Below are 27,734 nucleotides of genomic sequence, written 5' to 3'. Positions count from 1 at the left end.
ACACAAACAAAAATCGAAAACTTCATACACGTTCCATGTACCATTGAGACGAAGAAAGTCTGTTTACATTGCCTGGAATTACATTGACTGAAATCTTTTAGGAAATTCCACCTGCTTTGTGACCTTTTCTTCATAAAGTGTCTGCACACTGTACTTCTTTAATACTTACTCAAAGTACTTGTGGAGTTCCTTTGTGTGTTGTTGGTCCTAACTCGCATTATAAATAAATGAATAAGGGGAATGTGGTGCCAAAGAAGAAAAAAAAATAAAGGCAGTCAAACATTTTAACAAACAAAATTAGGGATGCACCAATCCGACTTTTATGGTTCAGATACCGATTCCTGGGCTTTCGCTTACGTCCGATACCGATCCGATACCAATGTTTAAGTATTAACCTTCTTTCTGTGCTGTGGCCTAACAATGCTTATTAAAAAAGGAAAAAGGAAAAATGACTTACTGTCATATGGAAATACAAACTTGATACTTATTTAAACAAAGTGTTGCCTGCGCTACTGCACGCCACTGCAATGCGTCAAATCGGCGAGGTTTCGCCAAGTTGGAGTGGAACGAACAGACAAGAAATCAACTCGTGAAAAGTGATGTAAATCCAGGAAAATAAAACATGATGTTTTGACATTATTCGCATTTTACTGTAAGAGCAAAAGGGAAACCACAGCATGAGCTGTAGCTCTGTGCTGGATGAAACTGAAACCAGGAAAATGACACAACATGATATTTAATGGCTACAAATAAGACTGATTTCTTGTGAAGTACAAGGAACATTGTTCAGTCACCAATTCCAGGAGCAACACATTGTACCATGTGATGTCACAACCAAAACATGCATGATGAAGGAGGGAGTGAAAAAATGTGAGGATAGATAGATCATAGATAATATCACGAGAGAAGCCCAAAAATGTTGATCAGTGCAGAGTTGTGGACAGATTCAACCTGAATTTGATGATTCTGGTGTTTAATATGAAAATGGGATGAATCACAATGAATTAATTAGAAAACCTTGAGATCAAGTCCTGTCACTAAAATGAACACTTCAAGTCATAAGACACAAATGATTGAAATACTAATTCGTTTATGAGGCGGTCACACTGTCGTGGAAAAGGCTGGGGGCAGTGAGTGCATCAAGCATGAAACCTCTCAAGCCACATGTGAGTTACCCAGAATGAAATCCTGAGACAAACAGAAGCGTGTTCTTTTACAGGAATAGATCCATAAACCCATCTCCACATCCCCAGAACACAAGCACCATCCCCGGATGTCTACCCACAAGCACACGCTTCGCTGAACAACCGGTAAAAGTAAAAACGTTTCTGGACGAAGATGACAACCTCTGATCAACCAAGAGCCAAAAATAACCAGGGCAGAGGAATGATCTTTGATCTGTTCTCCGTAAATCTGTTTCCTCGAGTCCCACATGTCAGGCCCCTCTCTTCACCCTGATTCCTTTTGGACATCGGAAGTTGTCCCTGGTGTTTGTAGTTAAACTGCATGTGGAGAAATAAAGGATTCTGTCTATACCTTTTCCTGCAGTGAGGGCAGAAGAACCAAAGCAGGTTCTATAGAAGCCGACCAGGCCAGGTATTTCTCCAATAACCTATTTAAAACAATCGTCTGCTGACAAACTTTGTGGGTTTCTTCACTCCCATTGCATGTCTACTTTTCTTCCTCATTGAAAGTACTGTAATATCGAAATGCCACATTTTAACAGTATTAAAAATAAAGAGAAAACTATTACACATCTGTGACAATATGCCTCTCAGGATGTAGTTAAACTCATATATTTATGCATACAACTCTCAGTACGCTTCATTTTCCTCAAATATTTTACAAACAAATTCAATTCAAGCCAAATTTTTCTTATGTTTTAATGCCTTTTGGCCTTGATTTAGACTTCCACGAAGAATGTCCTTAAAACCACAGTGAATAGGGGCTTTGTGGGCGATCAGAAGATCCCAATCAGTGGTGGCGCAATAGCGAAAGTTGGGACGATTTTCAGGGCACCTGACTGACTGGGGCCAGAACGGGGAAATAAATGTGAAGGAAAATTGTCTGAGGATTTTGCATCAATGTAAGTTAATTAAAATAATATAATACAGAATTTTTATTTGAAGAAAATTAATTTTGACATCAACCAATCTGAGTCATGATGGCTGGATTATTTCCTACTGCAAGTGTTACTGCATGACACAGACAGCCAGGTCCAAATTTCCTACATCCCGCTGTCCGCATCATTAAAAGGTAGTACTGCATGAGTGGCCCCCGCAAACTATTTTGAAACTGGTAATAAAAGACAGAATACTGTGGTGCAGAGGCACCGTCTCATAAAAAAAGTCACCAGTTCAAATCCAACTTGAAGCAACTCAGTTCAGCACAATGTCCTTTTTTGTGGAGTCTCCACTTGGGCCATATATGTACATGTTTTGGCATATGTTATAGGAAATTCATGGTAGAAGGCCTTTGACTGGGGAAAATATACTGATAAAAAATAAATAAAAATATGACCAGATAATATTTTTCAATAGCAAATGGTAGATCATGAGAACACAACCGAATATGAGAAAAGAAAGTACACCATACATAAATGAAAGGCATAAAAAGTTCTTTCTGACGGAACATTATTGAGTCACCAATTCTAGGTGCAGCACATTACACAATGTGACGTCATCAACAAAACATCCATACATCACTTGATGACGTCACCAGAGGAATATCACCACCTTCCTTACCCTAGTAAGTGTTCAGTGTTTTGGCTGACTCAGTATGTGTGTGTCAGACCAGACTGTAGCACAACAGCACCCTCCTTTGGGTAACTGGTCACTCATATCGAAGTTGAAAGAAGAAAAAGTTCCTTTTGGCATTTGTTTCTTGCCCTCTGCTTTCCCCCAAAAGCCCTCAGTACAGTATGACTTTGCTTCTCACACTGCTGAGAGTGAGTTCTCTCCTGCTAGCACAGATTCTCACCCAGGCTGAAGACTCTTCTTTTTTTTTTTCCAGTCACTCTGAACATCGACCCGTGCTCGCGACCCAATAGGGACCTGATAGATTGCCAGTGTCAAGATAACAAGGCAGCACCTGGCAGGTTCAATGACACCATTTGAGTTCATTTGAGGCTCAGTGCGTCCATGTGCGACACCATGGCAAAGTTAAGCCACCGGGAAGAGCGGTGCAAGTCTGGTTCAGTAGATGACATCATGAGTCAATAAAAACATTTTGCACAGAGGCGTCTCTTTAACTACGTACTTGAGTTGATGATAGCAGCTAAAAAAAAATTGTAATTTGATGACACGTAAAGTTAGCGGGTCGGGATAGGATGCAGACTAGACCTAGACTATGAGTCACTGTACCTCAGTGACTTGGAACCCAAGTGACTGAGCCATATTTTTCTGATACAAAAATATATATTTTCAGCAACATGACTGCACATCAAGACACTAAATACCTGTCAATTTCTGATTTATTTATTCTACAGTCTCAAGTCATCCTTTACATGTCACTTCTTAAGGCAGTTTTGCAACAGAAAACATCTGTAGACTCAATGTTAGCTACCAAACATGAACACAGTAGTAGAGGGCCTTATTGAAGACACTTTTGGAAGGTGCCATCAGTCTGTGAAACCACCAGCAGCATGACCACGTTTCAGGTTTCAACTTTCCCAAAAGTTCCATCAGGGGGTCTGTAGTATCTTGGGAAAGCTTTAAGTTGCAGCGAGTTGAAGGCATATTTTCTGCAACCCACGTTCTTGAAAGTGTTTTCCCGCCGGCATCCCTCGCTGAGGAGACAAGACAGGAGAGAAGGGTTTATTGATCCATGATCCGTAGACCCAATTTCGTGTGTTCTTTGAGCCAGGGCCTCCCACATGCGCACAGTGAGACAATAAAGACAGATGTGAATTGAGAATTAAAACATTCTCTAAATTAAACTAGACACAATTGAACAACTTCCATCAATCAAGAGTTTTGTAAGCTCAAGGCAAACGAAAAATGAACCAGGGTTTGTGGGGACACTAAAACCAAGAGACCACTGGTGAGGTTAGCGTACAGTTATTGGTGGAATAAATACATTAAAAACCACAACTGAACTTCAGAAATTCTCCTTCTTGAAATTTTCATTTAAATGTGTTCATAGACACAATAACAAAGCAGCCTTCAAAAAAAAAAAAAAAAAAAAAGAAAAATTCACTGAATTCATGTACCAATCTGCCGTGGTCCCATTGTTTCAGATTTTTTTTTAAAAATTCTGGTAGCAAATAACATAAAAAGACCAAAAATGTATTTTGAACACAGATAAGCCAACGCTGTTGAACGCACGATCTGCTTGGTGAAGGTGAAAGTGTACTATCAACATCCTCATACACAATGATGACTAACAAGTGCAGAGACATTCTAAAGACAATGGCAGAACTGAGAAGGATCTATTCTTGGGTCACACACAAGAGTACTCGTAACTTGGGGTCTGGCCCCGCCACCATTGTGTTCTTATCCTCTTCCACCTCTACCAGACCTTTGGAGGGAGAGGCAGCTACCCAAACTGATCCTCTCAGTCCTCAATGACACCAATGGATGTTATTGAAAGCAACTCTTGCTGTACACTGTTGAGAGACTTGGAAGCCTGAGGCTCCAACCTCAATGTCAGTCCATGGAAAAGCCTGAGGTCTCTGTTGACAGGGCATCATGAAAAGCCTCCCTCTTCACCCTTTACGGATTTTAACAACTGGAAGTGTCCCTGGGGTTGGTGGTTGAACCACATGTAAACCAGAGCCGACTGACCAAGCCAGAAGTCTGGCAGAGGGGCCAATAGCGGGCCTGGAACAAATTTCTTACATCCCACAGCCTGTGTCATGACATCACAAGGAAGCTTGTTCTTGGTACCGACTGATCAAAGTCGCACCTAGAAATAAAAGCTGAGAGGGACAACAAAAACAAAAAGAGTTCGGCACAAATAGTGTTGGACTAACAAGCTGTTCCCCAGTACCTGTGATCAGCTCCAGGCCGGAGGGAACCCCAAATTTTGAACTACTGAGTGAGACAGCTGTCAGTCTTGCTCCTGCTATTAAGTCTGTACTTACATGGTCGGCCCGTATCCTTTTTCACCTCATCAAAATGTCCCTTTTTTTAAAAAGGTTTGGGCACTTGAGACCTCTAAAACCATTGACCCTGAAGTTAGAATTTAAGCAGACTTCTGGAGCAATGAAACGTGATCCCAAAAGTTAGGTTATGAGTATGTATTTGAACTTTTCACAGAGAAGCAGAATACATGTACGACAGCAGGATCATAGACCCTTGTTTGGCAATGAAGGCAATATGTAGCAAATGACACGCAGCAGCAAGTACCTTAAGTACACTGACCAAAGAGAGTAAACAACAATGAAATAAAAAACAAAAATGAAACCCAACATCACAACCTTTTAACAACATGAACATCGTAAACTTCACAAATAAACTGAAGAAATATTTGAAGCCACAATGACTACCAACACATGGCACTAAGAGTCTGTGACATGGCTCAGAACTGCATTAATATGCAGTATGAAAGTGGTTTTCAAACTTGTGGCGGGGGGCTACTACACAGAATCTGGTTGAAAACAAATATTTACCGCTAGCATCGACAACTTTGTGAGAGGACTAACGTTAAATGCAAAGCTGATGACGAATCAACAAGGAGAGAGGGTGGGGGGCCCTGCAGTATGAAATTAGCTTTTAGCTTCTACAAAGTTGTTGAACTAAAACAAAGCGTTTAACTATTTGTGACTGAATTTCAGTGCATTGTATATACCTGACCAATTGCTGTACCTGAATCCTGAGGCTTGAAAGATCACCAGAGGATTCAAATGTAAAGAAACAGCTGAAGATGATATCAAAACAGCATAGAGGAACACAGCTATCAACATTTGCCCGGAAAATATGAGATGAAGAGTGTCTTTGTTTATGTTTTAGACTGTGCGCGTACACATCAGACAGGCAAAATTATTGGAGGTGTTTATGTACAGTCTCACAAGAGGAAAATAAATGATAAACAAACAAATAATTCAAATTTTACATGGGCATCACTTTTTCTTAAACCTGCAAATTAAATTAAATAGTGTTTCGGAGCTGACTGATCCATCTCTGATCCTTCACTGTCAGACCCTTCATCCTTTGACAAGCCTGAGTCATCTCTTCCAGGATGTTGTGGTACAAATAGACAGGGCTGAAGTTCTTTGTTAGCATGGCCCTGCTCTACTTCCTCAACAACTATTGACAGATCACTCAAATATTTGCTGATATTGCTGCAGTGTTGCTTCCTCTGATGACATCATTGGTTAGCTCCGGCATTTCATCCGGTTACAACAAAAAAACATTGCACTCATCCGCTCCATGTTATTTATGGTGGTCTATGGTAACAAAATGCGACTGAGAAAGGTGGTATTCACAGATTGAGAACTGTTTTTCTTCTTTCTACTTCAGTCATGGTTGAGTTTATATCACAGACACTTTAAGTCCCTTGTATTCAGAGTGACAGCAGCCAGGTGAGCATTAGACAAACATTCAAAACTCAATTGCCTAGACACCTTAAAACACATGACATAAGCTCTGTAGTACAAATATACTCTTCAAATTTCTTGATTAAAAAAGAATGCTAGCACGTGTCAGGTGTTAAATAAATATACATGGAAGCATGTGGGTTTTCTGCTCAATATAGTATTCATTATTATAAAAAATAAAATACTTTACAGAAGTGCTTGAAGTCATCATAATGCAGATAAATACAAAGCCCATCTGACCTTGATAGGCAGCTAGAAAGCAAAAAGTTGAAGAAGCTCTTCACAATATAAGATGACATCAGTTCAGTTTCACTCTTTTGGAAATTATTTTATCCTCACATGATGCGCAGAGCTCCTCCCACCTTCAGTTCGGTGTCCTTCCGATGACATTTAAAATTGTTTTAAATGTGTAAGTCATTTGGAAACTCAAAGCTTTTACAATAATAGCTGTGAACCCGGAGCAGCAGGGGACAAACATCTATGTTACTGATACGACGACAGGCAGAGGGATTCAATATTGCACACGGATCATTAAACTCAGGTCAGAAGAGTCGGAGAGACTCCCACAGGAGGCTATTTTGGTGCGATCCACTTCCCGACTGGGTCGATCTAAACGAGCTCTGACACCAAAAACATGCTTCTGTACGGACAAATGTATTGGTTTACGATGCAGAGATTTCCTGAGGAAATAGGGCTGAGAAAATGCAAGCCAGCGCCACAATAACAAGTGTATATATATATATATATATATATATATATATATATATATATATATATATATATATACATATATACAATGCATTGAACAGTGGTGGACACCCCAGGCAAATATATATATATATATATATATATATATATATATATATATATATATATATATATATATATATATATATATATGCGCGTGTGTGTGTGTGTTCTTGACAGTTTCAACTTGTCAGTATCACTATCAAGTTAACAAATACAGCAAAAAAAAATCCATCACATCGTCAAATTAATATTTAGTAGTTCTGCCAGTAGGAAACAGTAGAATGCATGGGGTGTCCACCACTGTTCAATGCATTGTAGTGAAGTTACTTTCCAAAACACCATTGAATCTGATTTGTTTTGTTGCAACTCTTGAATGCTACAACAGCAATGACATGTGCAATAAAATATACATAAATAATACAAATAAATGCTACATATACTGTATTAGATATTCTGTCCGTACTTGGTACATTTACCACGTGTCCACACCATATACAAATTGATACGTTAAGCACTGACCTAAATAATAATAATTTAAAAAAAATCAGATTTTCTGTTTTTTCCCTGATTTTTCTTTCATACATTCTTCATCAACAAAAACCTCCATCACTGCAGTGAGATAAAAGCTAATAGGTTTATGTTGCGAGTCAAAAAAGAAAATAAAAACAACAGTTTTATGAACAAATAAACAAAATTTTAGCAGACAAATTAAGTTCTTGTCTGGTTACAATGAGTCATTGGTAGCAGCTACAGCAAGTTTTAGAACAGGAAGGTCGGCTGGGTTAGTCGCAGTTGGCAAGCTCACCACCAGATGCCACTGTTCGCAAAGTGCAGATGCAGTAAGGTGAGTTCGAGGAAGAAAAATGAACCACCATCAGCAGAGCGAGTCCACTTGCTGGTTTTAACACCAAAATTGAGGAGATCTCAGTGATGAGACACAACATTATTCATGTGGCTGTTCAGCTGCAGCGGAGTTTGGCAAGGAAATAAGCCACGCTGAGGAAGATCCACACCACCAGCAGATTTGGGCTGAGAGCCAGCAGGGGCAGTGAGTACATAAGGCTGGGGTCCATGCGGAAGTCACGAATCGGCAGCAAGCCGCTCAGGTTCTTCTGGAAGACTCCCTCTCTTGTCCCAACGCTGCGTGGTTGCAGGGGCAGGAGAAACCAAGAGGGTGGATGAAGGTGTAAAAGAATTCGGAGTGAGGAGATGACAAGGGCAGACGTGAAGATTAAAAAAAGAGACATGAGAGAATGATTGACACAAACATGCGTTGATGTGATGTGCACAAGGTGTCGCAGCAGGAAGATGACAGATCAGACGGTCATGATGTGACCATTATGTTCCACAATAAAGGTGGAAATAAACAGAGAAAGGTTGGAAAAAAGAGAAGAGACAGAGAGAGAAAATTAAGAGAGATGTCTATCAAAAAGGAACTACTCAACTCTGCATGCTTTTGGATTCCAAAACATGGATGGGGAGAAGGGGTTTTAATCGCTTGTCAATATAGGGGGGAATCAATGACAAACCAAAGATTTCTCAGCATGCATCACTCCAAACAATAAATTCCTCTCATGCTTGTCGAAGGAAAGGTTGGAGAAGCACAGAAAAGCAAGCAAGGGAGAGGAGCACATGAAAGATATCAGTTCATGCTCACTAGAGTGAAGGTGCAACGTTATTGAGAAAGTACAGTCAGACACATAAGAGCAAGAACTGGAAGTCACACACAGGACCACTGAGAGCCACAGGCATTTTGCAATAACAGGAGCAACAGGAGCCTTTGCTGTCATGTTTTGGGTTGACACTTCATCTGGACAGTGATAGTGATAGTGACCACATTTCTCATATGAAGCTTCACTTCCTGACTGACTCTCAATTCACTTTGAAAAAGCTAAAACCTGAACACCCCCAAACATTCCACTCTGGGAACCACAAGCTATATCTTTTGAGCTAAGTGAACTGAGACAGAATCAAGGAGCAGCAACAAGAATGACCGAGGACCCCCAAATTAAGTTTGCTACGATACCTCCATGGAGACAAACACACAAAAGTGTATAAATAATGTGACCTGCCTGTCACAGACACAAACTAATGGACTGTGTTTGAGGGAAACAGGCAGTGGAGTGAGAGTTGAAATCCACAAATGGGCAAAGAAAAATCATTTTGTTTGCCCAGAAATGGTTTTGATCATGACATGCCACATTTTGTCCTACCTGCGCATGCAGTCCAGAGCCTGCGTGAAGACCTGCGGCGCCATGCCGTGCTCGTGCTGCAGGATCAGGCACTGTTCCAGAGTGACTGACATGGCCGTACGGTCCTTGGCGCTCTTGCAGCTGGTGAACCGAACGCCATTGAGCCGGCGACAAATCTAAAACCAGCAGAGAGCTTAGTCTGTCTGACACAAACACAGGGCAAGACATGAACCACAGTAGCTAACCTCTGCTGCCTGCCACAGGATGTCCACGTTCTTGTTCTTCCTGGCGTTGACGTTTTGGCCAAGAAACCTCAGCAGCTCAGGTAGACATGTCTGAGAACGGGATCGTGGGAGACCTGAAGAAGAGGAAGTGTCAACAAATCCGTGTTTAACAGTATACTTGTGAAATATGCCAACTCATGACTCACAGTCCTCTGGTAGAACTTCTTTAAATTGTTCGTAGTATGAGTTTAACCTCGCCAGACTCTCCAGGTTAATATTCTCCTGCAGGGATGTGTCTCCAAACCTACAACAAACACAGGCACAAAAATCTATAAAAACATTCTTCAGACTGGGCGGGGCTGCTCGCTCACTTCTCCGCCAGCGTTTGCTGTTCATTGATGCCCACGTTGAAGTGCACCGGCTGAACCCGCAGCAGCATACCGCTCTGGATCTCCCTTGGCAACGCATCAAACATGGTGCCGGGCAGTGGGATGCGAACATTGAAGCCGTCCCGGTTCCCTGTGATGATTGGCAGCATGTCAGGGGCGGAGCTGCCGGTCGCCTGGGTGACCTGCCAGTTAAAAAAAAACGTTGTTACTAACCGAAACCAAGTGAGAGAGCCACAGTTCATTCATTGCAGAGTAAAAAGAGGCTGTTGATTAGGTTATAGTGAGTGTATTTCTTGAGTGAGAAGAGAAACAAATACATTCAAGATAAACAGGTGACATAATATTTAAATGAACGAAATATGTATCTTTTCAGCATTGGGTTTATGCTTCTTACCATAGCATCAAAAGGGGTATATGTGAAAAATAAACATTTAACACTGTATTGGAAGAAAGCTTGAGTGAGAAAGAACGTCAACTGACTGAATTGGCATCATCACCTTGAACGTGACATTACGTAGATCCATGATGCCGATGCTCATGTCCTCCAACATGGCCAGTTCCTCACCTGAAACAAATCTTATTACCTAACAAGGCCCCGGGTAGGAACATTCCCCCAGAGAAAAGTGAGGACTGTACCGTAGGTGCTGAGCAGGGATTCATATTCTGCCAGCAGACCGATGGTATAAAGCTGTCGAAGGAATCCGCTGTCATGGAGACAGTTCCTCAGTTTAATGATGAAGCCGCAGATGAGCGCCGTGAGCTGAAACGTACGCCAAACCATACTTTTGAGCTGTGATACAGAAGTTTAATATCCCCACATCACAGCAGTCTCATTTACTGTAGTCTTCTTCACTGTAGATGTTTCAGTTATGACATCACATTATATCATGGGGTGCACCTGGAATTGGCCCAATAAAAAATATTAACTCGAGAAATCATGATCGGCGTTTCACTGTGGTGTCTTTAAAGGTTCAGGCAACCCCTCATCACGAAACAGAACAAACCTGCAGAACTGAAACTTTTCTCAGGAACTGCAATTGTGTAGGAGCTCTGTGGTTGACTTATTGTTACGTCACTTTTAAGGACATCAGAAGCATGGTGATAATGGCATAAAAAATTTGCTGACCGTTTGGCAGAAGACAACGTCACGACGGTACTGCAGCGACACATCCATCGCTATAGTGGGTGCGCTGTCCTGCATCAGTAGAAACACCATGGACTTCTTGGCCGTGTCGCTCATCATTGCCACACACTCGGTAAGAGTTGTGAGAAGAGGATACAAGGCCTCGCTCCACTCGCCTGGGAGAAAAAGTGCAGGGAACAAACAGAGTCACTATCAGGCACTTAAACCGACTGAAATGTAATAATCTTAACCAGTATATATTTACGCATTACATTTCTTCCCCCTGCCTTTTGTAAGTTAATGACACTACCTATAAAGTGAAGTTGCTCACACTTTATCAACAACGTGTAGGAAAGTGAACGCACCTCCCAGAAATATTTTAGACTTTTTAATTCACCGAATGAAATGACATTTGTCAGAAAGAATAGTACTGTAAGAGCTATTTAAAAAAGAAGATATGAAACCATCAAAAGATATCAGTTCCCATTCTCTGCTTGTGTCACATGAATATGACAGAGAAATAAAAAATACTCATACAGTAGGCCACCTTGCAGATGTAGGAGGAGCAAAACAGCAAGGGGGAGGGCAGCTTACCTGGATACGCCTCCTCTATGCAGGGGCTTCCATCTGGAGGAAGGGACGGAGGTGTAACATGCAAGGTTATTAGCACATGGAAGCAAAAGGGCGCAGCAGAGACAAATATTAAACACAGAGCCAGAGACAGAGGTCGACAGATAATCTTGTAGATTAAAACGAAGCATTTGCATCCTGTGATAAAGGATGAAAATGTTTCTGAATACTTGACAATAGCCACGTCCTGGTGGTATGGTCTGTTGTGTTTCTCGCCGCAATGCGGCTTGATTGTTGTCGAAGATTGGGGAAGACACTTGGCTCTGGATAGACACTTGTAGACTCAGCACAAACCAGCAGACAGGCTGCATTTAGCTGGACAAGACTGACGGCACGTCAGCCACAGAAGCAGAACTGGAGGAGCAGCACACGGAGGTCTATGATATTGCCAACAACTAAATTCTGCTGAAGAACCAAAACATGTTGCGTTCCACGTGGATGTTACTTAGATGGAAAAATTATTAGATTTTTATATATATATATATATATATATATATATATATATATATATATATTTATATACAGTAGTTAACTGTAATGGAGTAAATTGAGCGAATATGAATATCCTGAAATTGGAAATATGTTGGAAATATGGACATCAATAAGCGAAAACACAAAACAAATAAATGATTAAATAATTTATCCCACACAAGATTATAACATATAATTACTTGCGAAGTAATTTACTTCATATTTCTTTGTCATTACACTGATGAATGTTGCAAAAAATAAATACTGGACGATACACAAGCAGAACCTACAGGTCTCTGGTTCAGTGCTGAGAGGCTGTGTAGTAGGATGGATGCAAAATGAGGATGATGATGGAGGAGGGTATGAGGGTGATGATACTGCAGACGGCTCTTCCTCTATGCTCCCTGGGTTGATCCAGAAAGCTCGCCATTTTCCCTCACCTTTCCACACAGACGGAGAGAAAGTATTGTTTCTCTCAGAACAGTTTGAAAATATTTTGTCCTCAAGTTTTACCCTTCTTAGTGCTGCTCTCCTGCGGGTCAGTCAGTGAGGTGTCCTGGCTCTCTGTGAGGGGTCTTTTATCCTTTTGAAGCAGTTTATCGACCCGCTGGATGATGCACTCCAGAGACTTGTCCACATTCAGCCACACCTTCTCCTGGGACACACCATTGGGCTACTATTATTAAAATGCTTTCCTGACTTATCATCAGATCAGGTAGAACATCTGTTCTTATGTAATGACATTGGGGAATCGGGCTTGACGCAGGAGCAGGATATGCATAGGAGGCAAAGATGAATCACTTTCACATGCAGATCATGGCACAATTATGCCTAACAAGGATTTATGTAACCACAACCAACTCTGCATGTTGGCTTCATTCCATAATCAATAACTCAAAAGTTATTCCACAATACTAAACTGCACCTGCAGATGAAGTATTTTGAGTTTATCTCACTGTATGTTCCAGTGAGAGCCACTGCTCCCCAGCGAAACAAGTCTGTGGATAATCTGTAACTCAACTATGCAGCATTGTAATTCTTAATCTTCTTTCCACATAGCAGCAAACTTCCCTGCGTTGTAGTGCTTCCATATATGAACTGTTTACTCCACGAACCAATGATGCGACCGAGGAGCTCCAATGATTGATAGGCGAAGCAAACAATGACTATAAATACGTCAAAGGCCCAACCAAAATTAGCGATGGAATGCTACAACAAGATCGTCTACAGCATTAAAATGAGTCTGTAATCCACATGTCTGACCAGAAGCACTGCTAAATCAACCCCTATTTCGACCTACCCACTCCTCCTCGTGCCAGTCCACGTGCAGAGACGATCGGCTGTTGCTGCCGCTCCACTTGGCCAGCAGCGTGTCCTGGTCGTTCCGGAGGACGACTTGTTCTGACTCTGCCGAGGGCGATGCCTTCGAGGCGATGTACTCTGGCCGTGCTGCATTCAGGGCCTGGATCGCTGAAGCCAACAGCTTACAATCGCAAACCGTCACCAGCTGACGAGTCTAAGAGAGGGACAGGTCAACACGTTCTGTTTCGTCTTCTGATGAAAACATGCTTTTAGAACCATAATCTGAAATACCTTATCAGTAAGAATGCTCAGTGTCCTCTCCAACCCGCTTGCAGATTTGTCTTTAGCTGCTCTGGATAGTCTCTCCGCGTAGTAGCTGACCTGAGTTTTGAGCGTGTTGATGTGGGCGATAATCTCTTTGGCTCGAACAATGTCCTCCGGTATGTAGACAATTGACTGAGAGCTGGACACGGTACCGCTGTAAGAGGAAAACCTTACGTTTAGTCAACTCCATGCTGATGACAGACAAATCGAACTTTGCCATGTCACATGTTTATCTAAGATTCACACTCTATGTCCATGGAGGGAGGTGTCTGTATGTGCAAATGTTTACAGTTGGTTAAGTGCCTCCTTTTACTCCTCAGTGTCAGCATGCACTTGAGCTCGCCATGGTCTAAATGTGATAAGTGTTTGAGGTGTTTAGATAAACTCTCAACTGTGAGGTTAGCCTGCTAATGACGAAAATGCATAGAACAATGTTATGATTTCCAAATACGGTCAGTCGTCGTGCAAGGGAAAGGGAAGCCAACAAATGAACACATAAAAAACCATATGCAGAAACTCACCATTCCTCCTCATATACGCTGATCAAAAAAGCAATGAAACAATATTAAGGCTTCAAACCCAAATGCAAACTATTATCATTAAATAATGGTTGGATGTTCAACTCATCACAGTCAACTAAAACTGCGCCAATGAATCAAAACAAAGAATAATGAATTTAAATAAATAAATAATAATTCCATTTCTACACTGAACTCACTGTTTCTTTGCCTCCTCGAATTTCTGGATGAGTTTCCTCAGGCCACTGTTTTTAAAACCCTGGCAGTGAGCAGCCGGAGCGCCGATGGTTATCACATCATAGGTATGATCTGGAGGGAAACGGCATTCAAGTTTGAGTAGAACCAACACGGCAACGTCAACACCATTCTCACCAAAGGCCAGCTCGTCCTGCACTCTCATCCGCTGAACATGCAGGTTGGTCGGCATGAACTCCAGCTTTCTCTCTGCCTTCAAGTTGCTGGCTTTAAATGAAGGACCTGGAGGGGACAGGAAAAGCAAAGGAAGTAGGAGATTCAGATACTTCGAATCATAATGTTAAAGTTTACTGACCTCTGTAGTTGGTGAGGTCAGACAGTGTTCCCTGGTAACTCAGTATGGTAGTTTGGTAGTGCGTCAGAATCTGACGCCGCAGATTCTCCCAGCAAGGCGACAATTCTCCGAGCTCCTCCAGCTCACATACCCTGGTGAGTATGATAATATATAAAAAAACGGCACCAAATTTACATGCTACAGAGGACACTTGGGTTGATTTTGATTTTATTGCAGTAGAAATGCGAGAAAATGTGCTCCCACTAGGAATCCTTTTTGTATTTTTCATCTTCCTAACAAGGTAAAAAAAAAATGACATGAATAGGAAAGTGAGTTCATGAATCTAGACTTTGAAATAATTGACACATTTACAGAAATAAACTTTCTGATCAGGACTTTTAATATCATATTGTAAATATGAGTTCAATACTACCTGGCTGTGTCCTCCTCCAAAAGGAGCTTCACAAACTGCCTGGGGATGTTTAACGACAGGACGCTCTCTGCCATCTGCTCCAGCACCCGTAGGTGGTTTCCCTCAGTCGTTGGAAAGCGGTATATTCTTGACATTGTGCCTCCAAACACTAGGGCAGAAAGAGAAGAAAATTAGCTAACATTTGACAATCTCTCCACACCTTCTCCTGAGACACACCATTGGGCTACTATTAAGTGACAATAAATATATTGAGACCATCGGACAGAGGGCGCTAACACTCGCTGCCTCTGGTTTATGGAGTTGAAGGGGAAGAAAATAGGAAGAAAAAAACTGTGTTACAAGGTTACAGCTTTAGCTCCCTCGGCTGGTCTTTTCTGGTCGTCCAGAGTATCAGACTGGTGTCAAAACGGGATTAAGCGACAGGACATTGGAAGAGTCTGCCCCAGGAGATAAGCCTAATGGAGAAGGCAGCACTTTCTTTTAATCACTTTTAGACACACGTTTATACATTTCATTTAAGTGCAGTGTTAGAGGCTGGGCCAATTTTTACAATATTTTTTGGAACAGTCATCCATCACCAGTTGATTGTGGTGATTGTGGTTCTCCCAATGACCTCCTCCACCAATCACCTGCAGCCAGCAGTTTTGGGAGCTCTTCCTTATTCCCCAAGCAGGGGCATAACAATATAATGATTTAGATTTAAATTTAATTGTTTAAAATTAACACTGTTTCAGGTGACGTCCTGTATTAAGGCTGTTTGTGCTGTGCATCATAAAACACAGTTTAAATAACAGGCTCATCATTACAGGCTCAGAAGGTCAACTAGACGTCACATTTAAAATGACTCTTGACGTGAGCAGGAGCTCTCTAAAAGGTACCTGAACGCAGCAGGGTATCCTTGCACAGAGATGCGTATCTGATCCGAACTCCCATTGACTCTGTCAGGCTCTCATCTACAGGCAGGATTGTCTAGGAGAGACACACACCCACACTGAACGACTGGAGGAACCTTAACATGATTCATTAATACTAATATGAACTCGGCTTTGGTCTATCTCGTACCCGACCAGTGATGCTGTCTGGGAGTTGGCCGACCGCCTTCCTCTGAACGGCTTTGTCCTCCATCTGCCAAGCAGCAACAACAACCTTCCCCACTCGCTTGTTTTCGGCCGATCTACACAGAAAGCAAAAAAAAAAAAAAAAAAGAAGAAAATACAATTTGTTTCTGATCAAAAGAGGCTAAATGTGAGACCTACCTGAGCACCAGCTCTAATCTGTGGCTCTTGTCCTGCATCAACTCTTTTATTGGAAAAAGAGTGGTCCCCAGCATGTACATCTGGTCAGACATGGATGGAGAAGTGTCAGAAGCCGCCTTCAGCAGTAATTATTTACAGGAAGTAGATCAATCTCATTAGCGTTTTACCGTGCCCTGGGATCGGTCCTTGACATCGTACACGGCCAGTTTCACTTGCGTTTGTGGGTTGATGTTTGAGTCCTGGAAGAAGGCGATGCTGCTGAGGAAGCTTGGGTTGCTTGTTCCCTGTTGACGGAGGGGACGGCATGAGCAAAAGAAGAGAGACAGCAAACTCGAGTCGAAACTTAAAATATAAAACATTTTTATGTGACAGAGTGGACATCAAAATTGTCCTTGTTGATGTTTTCAGTAAAATGCCACTACATTTAAAAATAAATAAATGAAAATAATAATATAAAAAGATTGGTTCAACTGATACAAATTTGAATAAATTCAAAAGAATATATAGAGGGGAATGATCGGCTTCTGAAACTGACCCACACAATGGAATAAATTCAACCCATACACAAAACAATCACAAACAAAAACATGATTTAATTTTTGTCCCCTTTCCATGGTGGCTTGCTGGCTCACGATATATAGCTGCGGGTCTTCAGGCGGGTCTGCAGCTACACAACAATCTAACAATCTAATAAGATTACAATTTCTCTTCATAAGATCACAAAAAGGAAAAGAATGTCTTGTTTTAAAGGATCTAAGATTTCAACCAAAATAGAGCTATTTAAGAAAAAAAGAACAAAACAAATAAGTAAATGAAAGTGTACTCCTCAGTACAGTCCTCCGACAGAGAATCAAACAGAAATGCAATTAACATTAGTGTTTGCCACGAAGGGCAACTCACCTCTATGACTTCTGTCTGTGCGTGTTTGGTCCAAAAGGCCTGCGGTGGTGTGGTGCAACTCACTGCTACAAAACTGTTGGGTTTTCTCTCCAGATTTGGCGTCACCAGGTCAGTGCACGCTGAGTAGGAGACAGTCAAAAAAATGAGGATAAAATCTGAGACACTGAAACCTTTTTTCATCATCAGCCTTCCCTGGAAGTATAGGTTTGTCTGTATGAGGAAATGGGAAACTCTGAGGTAGTGTAAGTTTCTGTTGCGTTATTTAAACCATAACAACTTCCAATTGATCATTTTTGTTTATTTATATATTTTTTCAATATTCATCATGATTTCTTTTCACTAGGTAAATGAAAATGAAAGTAAGGTCATATTTAAGGTCATGTTCTGCCTTTTAATATTTTTTTAATATTTTTTTTATTAACATTAAGTCCACATTTTTAAAGTACATTATATGTTTCAAAACACATTTTTTGATATTTTGTTTGAATTATTTAGAATGTTCTCTCACTGTTTTAGTGGCAGTGCAGTCTTGTATTGACTGACCGTCGACTTTCAAATCAAATCTTTTATTTATTTATATGACAGTAGATTTGTTCTACCAAATAAAACATTCACCTTTTCTGGCTTTTATGTAAAATCTTGTCGCATAATCATACTTACTGTCAATAATGAGCACATGGTTATAAATTATTATACATTATTATAAATTATGTAATCATAGTTCAAGGTTCTGCAGAAAACAACATCATGATAAATTGAATGAATGTTACTCACAAACACTAAACTCGAGCACAGGTTCATCAGGATCTTGACTGTTTCCTGTAGAACAAATAGCATCAGTTGAAATGTACATCATTCAACACTGGACTGAGGCATCAAAGAAAGTAGCGTCTGCTTCATGAAATCAGAAAGCAAACAAATGTAATGTAATGGACAATACATCCAATCAAAAGAGGCTCACCTGCGAGTGCTAAGCCAATGATCTCGCTGGACAACTCGAACGTGCTCGCCCGGTACACAGACCACGGTCGCTGTATTCTGGAGCCGCGCTCTCTGCCCCCCGCCATGCCTGTTGGTTAACAGCAGGCGACAGAAGCAGACGCGCACGAGCACGGTCGCACACTCCCATGTGAGGTGACACTTCTTTAGAGAAGACCCCCCGCTGCTCACTACATGTCACATCTGTGGTGGAAGAGAAGGAGAGGGATGTGGCAACATCAAGAACAAATGTTTAAAACAAATAATAGAAAAGAATATCAGAGGCAAAATGCACATTCCCTTGATATTTATACTGCTCGAAACCTCAACTTAGATCAAGAAAGCTCACAGTAAAAACTCAGATTCATCTTTGGACCCATGCTAGTTGCATATTTAAGATGGTGTGTGATGCGATTATCATAGATTGTAAAGAATTCGAACATGTAGAAGATCTGCTAGAGTTAGTAGATGTAATGACCAGGTCACTTTCTACAAACAAACTATGTTGAAAATGCCGACTTTGGCTTTGTGCACACCCAAAAGTGAAACAGAAAAGGGGTCACAACAGTAACGTGAATTGTTCCTCTTAAATCCTCCAACTTGACCTTCATGGCCACATGATGGAGAGCACCTTCTCTGACGGAGCTAAAAGCAAAGATGACGTTTCATTTATAAGTTTAATATTTTTATGGTGTCACATCAAATCGTTTGTGATATAATCTGCTTTAATATACATTTAAAGAGCAAAGTTTAAAGAGGTTTTAAGGGTGATGGTGGGCCCCAACGTTACACTGCTTACAGTGTATCACTTAATGTGTTAATAATCTGTTCATGTGTTTCCATTCTACGGGTCATGACACTGAAGCCAAAGCAGCTGACACACAGCTAGTTCATGAGATCAGGCAGAAAGCGCAGGGAGTGCCGATGAACAATTCATATTGTACGTTTCAAGTGAGTGACCTACTTTTTGGCAAGTGGCACACAACTGTTAACTTGTGACCCACTTAAGGCTTAAGAGACCCACATATAGGCTTTTATTTAGGAGAGTGTCTGGGCGTTCTGAGGAAAAAATGGACACCTGGTTTTTCTTGACAGGATGCCCTGAAGTTCGGATTATTAGTGTCTGTATAATGATTCTCAACCCTTTTGCGGCCATGGCTTGATCACCATATTTGTTTACCTAACTAAATCATAGTTTTTAATGACAGGAGTATTTTGGTGTGTCTTTTGGCACGAAGCTCCCCCCACGCCTGCCGAATGCGAGCAAAATAGCTGAACAGGGATCAAAATTCACATGGATCAGTTTTTGAAAAGAGGCCAGCCTTCATATATATATTGTTTGAATGAATGAATGTTTAAATGGGTGAAAGTTTAGGAAACAGATACACAGCTGATACTGTGATGAACTGTATGCTTATCTTGCATAAATATAGAAAAGAAGATGAACAAACTGTAGACATTCAGCTTGGAGTAAAGGAAAGAATCATGATAAAAACACTTATTTTCTAAATCAGGGTCAGTCTCGTAAAACAGCAGTTTTAAGAGACTGCATAAATATAGAAAAGAAGATGAACAAACTGTAGACATTCAGCTTGGAGTAAAGGAAAGAATCATTATAAAAACACGTATTTTTTAAATCAGGGTCAGTAAAACAGCACTTTTAAGAGACTGTTGTGGCACAGTTGTAGCAACAGCTACTGAGTTCATCTCTGTTCACTATTATTTGACCAAGATGTTTGTTTTTATAAAAAGACATTTTTTAACAAATAGATGCTTACAGCTTGTGTTTTACAAAGCAAGTTGTGTTGAGAGGTGAATGAACTGGGGGCGGGGTTATCGGCTTTGGACGACTTGTTTCAAAATCCTATGCCTGCCCAAATATATCACAGTCAACATCTGCAGCACAACCTGACATGATAACACTTAAAACTAGTTCCTCAACTGTATTCCAAAATACATTCTTACTGATGCAAGTCTACAAAAAAAGAGAGCGCTGACCAACAGTCATTACATTACAACACAACTTGAGGAGGTCGGACATGACAGCAAGAGCAAAACGACTGACACACAATACGACTTCCTGAACAGAAACCACAGGGTTAAGACATCAAGATTTGTGAGACTGGGAACATAACTACAAGCAAAGATGCAGCTTGTTTGTTTTCATGTGTGTCAGCTTGTGTGTGAAGTTAACCCTGATGTCAGCAGAGTGGCTGGGCACTGAATCAGCAGTGTTCACACAGTGCATTGAGAGATCAAAGGGAGGTCAGCTGACAATATTTTAACAACCAAGACATAAATCAAGAAACGTCCTTAAAGTTTGTTTTACATTGTGTGTTGTCATTGAATACAGTGGGTTGGTGCCATCATTCCATGATAAGCAATTGCCAGTGGTCCAACAGTAAACACTTCACATTCAGTCGAGCCTTCCAACCAATGAGCCACGATCATTGGGGCACACAAAGCTTCATCCAGCTCCAGGATGATGAAGTTTGTCTGAGGCTTAGAGAAAAGCAAAAATAAAAAATAATCAGGATTTGAACCTGTGACCTCCTGGAAATTATGATGAATAATTACACAAGCACTATTTGGCCCATGCTGAATGTGTGTAATTATATCCATTTTGAAAAGTAAAATACTTCCTGTATTCACAGTACCTACCAACCTACCAGTGGACGACACAATATGACTTGTGCCAGGTCAATTATCAAATTAACAGAAATATATTATGTTGCACTGTCCTGAGGAACAGGAACTTGAAATTGTCTCCCACTTGGTGCATTTGCTCCAGAAGGAACTTTCCAGTCACCGAGCCAGGTCACATTTTCCACTCATGATGCCAGAATGTTCCTTTTGTGGAGAGATTATGATGTACTTGTTTCACACTTTTGCCAGAAGAAGCTAATATTGAGGGCACATTTCTGATGCACAAGTCTATCACACATGTTATCGTAGATGAATGAGATTACTGATGCACATACTTTCAAAAGTCCAAGCCTCTTCTGGCCCACATCGCACTAAATCTTGATGGAGAAGGAAGAATAGCCATAAAAGGGAACTCCAGATTTAGCCTGTGCGTGCATGGGATTGTGAGTCACGTGAACTATAGAACATGGGACATTTGGTTGACTGAAACTTGAATCCAGTTAAAATGTGGGTTTATAAAGAATGTGGTAAACTTTCAAGTTCACGCACAGCAATGTCAAAACCAGGGTAGTATAAATTTAGCATAGCTTGAGCACATGGTGTATACATTATATGTACCGGTAGTTGCACCTTTAAAGGGTGACAAGTGGTGAGAAAAAGGGTTTGCCCCCTCCAGATTTGTTTCAGATCCTCAGATGAAACTTAATATTTGTCAAAGATAACACAAGTAAAAGAAAACGTGTACATCAAGGCGTTTTTTGTAATAGTTATTAAGTACTAGTGAAAAACAAACGCAAACCTACATGGACCTGAGTGGAAAACTGTTTCCTCTTCCTGTTAAAATATAACTTAACTGTGGTTCGTCAAACCCTAGTTCAACTACTCACCCAGGCCTGATCACTGTCTGGTGAACTGAAGTGGACCAAACCATCCTGAACAGCTCAACATCATGAAAAAAAAAAAAAATCAACTGAGGGGAAAACCTGACTGAGAGGTTTGTAAAAGTGACACAATCAAACGGTGGAAATAATAGCCAGATATGTTTTGAATAGGTTGGCCAGGGAAATAGTTACAGAAGCTTGAAAGGGGCCATGCATAAAAGCCAGCAAAGTCATATAAACAAAGACTTGGTAGCAGAGATCAGTGTCACAAAAAGAACTTCATACGTGTACACACGTTGCAGTCTCGGCAGCAGACTGATGAAAAGAGGTAAGTAGAAATGCACAGGAGTGAAAGTTCACCAAACATGGTCAAACTCTCCTTTGCAGCACATTTAGTCACGAACAGGTTTAGCTTCCTCGCGTCAGGCAAGGATACGGGAAGACAATTCATACATTAAGAGCTGATGGTAAAAGTCACAGCTCGGCTGCTCTCTGTCAGAACACTTGCTGATCTGGTGGTTTTATGTAAAACAAGTTTCCATTTCAACGGCAGCTACCTTGACAGCTAAGTAGGACCTTATAGAAAAACCTCAAAAAGATGCACCACAAGGCAGTCTGTCTGCATACAACAATGACCCTGCAGGGAATTACAAAAAAGACAAAATAAATACCAGCAGTTACAGAATAAGAAACCACCAGTCATTGACCTTTCACTCCCACTGCTTGGCCCACAAGACACTGTCAGTGAAAAACACTGTCACTGGAAGTTCAACAAAATAAACTGATAAACTGATAAAATAAACTATGCAAATTGTCTTTTTCATACAATTTCAGACAATGTACTTTAATTTTAATTTGATTGTAGTTATTCAGCATGTGTTTCATGGCGCAATAAAGTATGATTTGGCAGCATGTAAAAGGAGTTAAAGAGCTGATGGTAAAACTCAATCATATGGTGCTGCTATGTATTCTGTTCACACTACAAGCGAGAGCACAAATACAAGGCGCTGTTTAATTCATGCCTTCCACTCTGGCAGGTGGAAGTGTGAGGTGAACGTTCATTCAGTGATTCAAATATCACTTCAATGCACACAAATCTTCGATAATAATAATAATAACAATAGTCGATTCTGGATTTTAATTTGTTTTCAGTGGAAAAATAATATTTGCACAGACTGTGTTTATTTGTCAAAAGAGGGAGCGTTCTAATAAAGCTGTGATTTGAGATCACACATTACATTCAATAAGCTAATAATAATGCGTGTCCTGTCTGCTTCCTGATCAAACTAATAATAGCCCTGGCCCTTGTCACCGAGCGTGCGCCCCATCTGGTTCTGAATTAGAATAAGGCATGATTTATTTCCCTGAAAGGGACCCAGCAGCTGCAGCCCATTCACATTAAAATGAGCATCATCTAAAAACACAGCTCTCTTCGACTTTGCTGCATCAGTCTGCTACATTCGACCACAAGCTTGAGTTACAATTTTAAAATAATGTACCGGAAATTGTTTCAAAGCATTCTTGAATTTCAAGCTCTTCCATAAGACTTGCCACTGCGGTTTTCAACTGTGATGGAGTAATACCATAATATGACAGCTTAATGTCCGCATGAACTCAGGTTCAGTGATTATACAAGTAATGTTTCATCAGTTAAACTACTGACAGACCGACAGCCAATGTGTTTTAATCAACCTAGACACATTTATGAACCTCATCTTAAAGCGGCTCCTTCTTCGGAAGACAATACAGCTCCGCCATAATGTCCCCCGAATGAAGCAATAAAAGACAATAAATAAAGAATAGCAAAGTGGAATCATCACAGACACAAAGAACTAGAGTTGCTTTTTTGTCCCCCGCTCATCTTTGGGAAAACTCTGCTGCAGCAACGCTGTATCTGCTGCCGCCGTGTTATCATTATGACTGGCAACATGTGTGACGTCAACATGAGCACTAGACAGAGTGTAAATTCCAGGATCGGCTCCCAGATTGGCAATTTCTCACCAATGCCCTATCCCACTTTAAGAGGCTGGATCGGGTCGATACCCGATACCAGTATCCATATCGGTGCATCCTTAGCCAGAACAGGTTCTGACAGTAATATTTCAGGGGCTAAATTGTTTCAGTGATTCAGACCAAAGCACAGTTGAAGCAGGACAGAGACGCTGTGGGAGCTGGATTAAATAAACACTATCCAACTATTTTCCGTGCAGTTTTACAGCCCAGGACGACCATCAAACGCATAGACGGTGTTATTCCTGTATCTACAAACCTCCAGAGCAAAACTCTGGCAGGTCATGCTTCCCATTTGTCTGGCCTTTCTAGCCAAGTGACTTAATATCATATATGTTATGAATGTAGTCCGAGGTGTGCTCGCGAAATGTCATTGTGGAGTGGCAATTGGCTGCTCGATGCTTGCTAGCATCAGCTATGTGAATCCAGAAACGAGTCCTTGGTCTACATTTGACAATAGTTGATGTTTGAAAACAGAAGTTTGTTAAGAGTATTAAACTTGTGTGTTACATACATGGTCAATTAACCGCGGCTTGGTCCTGTTCCGGGTTGCGAGGAGTGCTGGAGCCTATCCCTAGTTTTGGATGGCAATGACATATAAACTCTAAAGTGACAACAGTTCGGCACATTGGGACATTTTGGTTTTCATTCTTGGTCAAACATATGACCCTCAGACCAATACACGTTGAGCTCTTTTTTGCTATTAGCTCCGAGAGCCTTTTGGAGGCTAACACAAGATAGCAATGATGACAACGTACTCTGAAACCTGAAGATGATTCTGCAGCGGAGCTACGAGAACGAAATGGCAGAGCAGTTTGCATGGACAAATAAGACTAGACAGACTATTTCGCTCGTGTTACAGCACAGTGATGAAGCAGACAGAGTTCATACGCACGTGTGCATCAAGCAGCGACATAAACCCACAGACAGTGCAGAAGGCGTCACGAGGCAGAGACACTGCAGCTGCTGGCAACTCTCCTCCTGCTTTCCATATTGCTCTCTCACCCTGACAGCATGAATCCAGTTAACACTTTCACTGACAAGTCTGCAGCAACATCAGCACACACAACACAGCAAATTCTGCAACATATCATTTTTTATTCATACGAAACTCAGATATATTTTTTTCAAACCTTAAAACATAGGTAGCCTCCATCGAAAGCTGAACTCTTCCATCTTAAATCTATGTTTTAAAACCATGTTTCTTGTGATGTCCCTCTCCTCAGCAGCCCACAAATAATCATGAATCTCTTGTTGGTTTGATCTTTCTCCCTGTCCCCAGCTGATGCTCATCAATTATTAACCAGAGTGCTGCATGAACGCTGCTCACGTCCCTCCATCAGACACTCTCTATTGGAACATTTGACCTCTGCAAGTCTGTCAAAGAGGTGAAGAAAAGGCATCTCACAAAAAAACTATGGCGAAATCACACTTTCAAATCATGTGGCATTTTGAATGCCCTGATTAAACACAGTCAGAAGTTAGGTGAAGGTTTGAAACCCACATGCAATAAAGACAAAAAGGCAAGGTTCATCTCATTGCATCTACTAATATAAAATGGTTTTGTGAGCACATTTGAGCAAAGACAGGATCCATCCCACCACTGTTGCACAAAGCTTTTCCTAACAGTGCGTAATATACGGTTGAAACTGTAGGAGAGAATTGTACAAAAAGTCTTTCAAATGTTCCACTGTGCCTTCAATATCATTAACACTGAAACCAAACAAATATTTGAAATACACCTGAATAGTGATTCTGATTTCTCAAATTGATTCGCTTAGTGAATAAATTCAATTTCAATTCGCTGTAACCGGTAGAAAAAAATGTGGCACATTATTTAAAAAAATGTTAAGATTGTGGTTCAAATTACAGGCTGTACTCCACACTGTGGAAAAACATTAAAACAATTGATTTGGGCATTTTATCAAACTGTATCAGGCCACGCACAGGTAAATGGATTCAGAAGTGTTTTTGTGACTCATTTCGACTAATTTATTAGTCTGTTATAGTCAACCGTGTTGACTTATCATGCAGCCTTAGTTGCCACACAACAAAAGTCTGCTTAAGGGCGAGAACGGTGGAAAGAAGATACTATGACTTTCATTAATTTAAGATTATATGAAGGATGGCAGTCATCACCCTTGCACTCTAATGTATGAGAAAGTCTGAATGGAAACAGACACATGTAAAACAACAGACATCTGCTCGATCCTCTTGAGCTGAGTGGGAGAGCGATGAGTCACGCGCAGCACACCTACACAAAAGTTAAGGAGGGAATAGTTTATCAGTTGTCTGAATGGGTGCACACTTTTGATATACACAACAGCTGCATTTACCTTTGAGCTGACATGCAACTTAAAACTTCCTTCCTTTAGTTACATCCTGTCAGCTTCTGAGAGTTTCACCAACAATATATTAGATCATTTGAAATGGTCGCTTGTTCTTCCTGTGGCAGAAAACGCCCATGAATTGCAGTAATATTTCACCACATTCAAATCGGAAAACAAATGTGATGTATATCACCAAGCCATGTTGCTCACATTAAAAAAAAAAAACTTGGTGAAATCAAGTTAGACTTTGTCAACCAAGAGGAAATTACGGAATATTACATACAGGTTCTATTCAGAAAAAAAGGAATGAGCTGCGGTTAGGGTCTTTAAAAGGGCATTACAATGTCCATGTGACAGTTCAGGTGAAAAGACATGAGAGTCATGGCAAAACCTGTCATTCAATTAGGACCTTGAACGCGTCATCAGCGATAGCTTTCTCACCCTGCCCTGAGTCTCTCCCAAGGAAATAAACACCCAACGTTGCCACAAGCCTGCAGTGAAACACTGTTTATTCCGGGTGATGGAGGCCACGGCGAGTGACAATAACAAGGAGACCATCCCCGCACCCAGACACACACACACCTTGGAGATATGTTACGTAATGGTACGGCAGTCTTGAGGTATTTCACAGCACAACCTTTGTCACCCACCTCTGTAACCCTTGAACAACAGCAATAAAGTACACTTTGATAATTTCTGGCGTGATGTTTCTGAGGAGGGAATAGCTGTGACCCGTTAACTCAAGGAACAACACGAATAGTTTTACAGGAACTATCGCCTTCGATTTCTGAGTTTTTAAGAAACTCAATCTGTGACTTGGAATTAAACTAAATTCAACAGGGAAGAGCCACTTACCAGTTCGGCGTCGACGGTCGGATGTATATCCGTATGTAGCACATAAACAAAGTGAGACGAGCGGACCCCACTGAGCACAGGCTGCAGTCCCAACAGCGACACACGTCCGTGACGCCGCCGACGCTGGCGAAGTGACGTCATTACGCAGACCGGCAAGCGCTGTCAACAGAGAACGTCAATTAAATGCATGCAAACATAGTAATAAATGACACCATGATACTGAATGTACATTAAATAACAACAATACAGAGACATAAATGTCTCAGTTATTTTTATTTTTTTTTAATTATTATGTTTTTTTTGTAGTAGTAGTATTTTTCCTAATCATTTTCACATCAGTAGTAGTCGACTAAGTTGACTTTTTCTACATCAAAACAAGCCATATTAAAAAAATAATCAGTAATTCAAAAGAATTGCTCTGCGTGGCCGAACGACCAACGTAAATCCAGGTTTTT

At 40.9% G+C, this 27,734-nt stretch overlaps 1 protein-coding gene across 12 annotated transcripts; it reads right to left on the bottom strand.

Annotated features, from left to right (window-relative positions):
- Positions 1-131: 131 nt before the first annotated feature.
- Positions 132-27,388, bottom strand: LOC128760418 (inositol polyphosphate-4-phosphatase type I A-like). Of its 12 annotated transcripts, XM_053867837.1 has the most exons (27): positions 26,431-26,986; positions 24,990-26,348; positions 18,541-18,761; positions 18,354-18,398; positions 17,580-17,698; positions 16,847-16,963; positions 16,680-16,759; positions 16,486-16,597; positions 16,302-16,392; positions 15,424-15,571; positions 15,012-15,142; positions 14,834-14,938; positions 14,662-14,770; positions 14,465-14,482; positions 13,911-14,097; positions 13,618-13,833; positions 12,831-12,990; positions 12,608-12,757; positions 11,811-11,843; positions 11,220-11,392; positions 10,730-10,853; positions 10,591-10,658; positions 10,076-10,275; positions 9,911-10,008; positions 9,726-9,838; positions 9,502-9,656; positions 7,448-8,428 (listed from the first exon to the last, which is right to left on the bottom strand). In XM_053867837.1, exons 3-27 carry the CDS (start codon positions 18,644-18,646, stop codon positions 8,248-8,250), a joined length of 3,039 nt encoding a protein of 1,012 aa, XP_053723812.1. In that variant the 5' UTR covers positions 18,647-18,761; positions 24,990-26,348; positions 26,431-26,986; the 3' UTR covers positions 7,448-8,247. The 12 variants fall into 12 exon arrangements, with proteins under 12 accessions (XP_053723873.1, XP_053723849.1, XP_053723881.1 ...); XM_053867874.1 differs by lacking the exons at positions 7,448-8,428; positions 24,990-26,348; positions 26,431-26,986 and adding exons at positions 3,124-3,787; positions 27,280-27,388; XM_053867829.1 differs by lacking the exons at positions 24,990-26,348; positions 26,431-26,986 and adding an exon at positions 27,280-27,388.
- Positions 27,389-27,734: the final 346 nt, after the last annotated feature.

This window comes from Synchiropus splendidus, chromosome 1 (genome assembly GCF_027744825.2).
Source record: "Synchiropus splendidus isolate RoL2022-P1 chromosome 1, RoL_Sspl_1.0, whole genome shotgun sequence".
Classification (NCBI taxonomy): domain Eukaryota; kingdom Metazoa; phylum Chordata; class Actinopteri; order Syngnathiformes; family Callionymidae; genus Synchiropus; species Synchiropus splendidus.
Note: the sequence above shows the minus strand (reverse complement) of the source record. Positions and strands in the feature narration are given on the sequence as shown.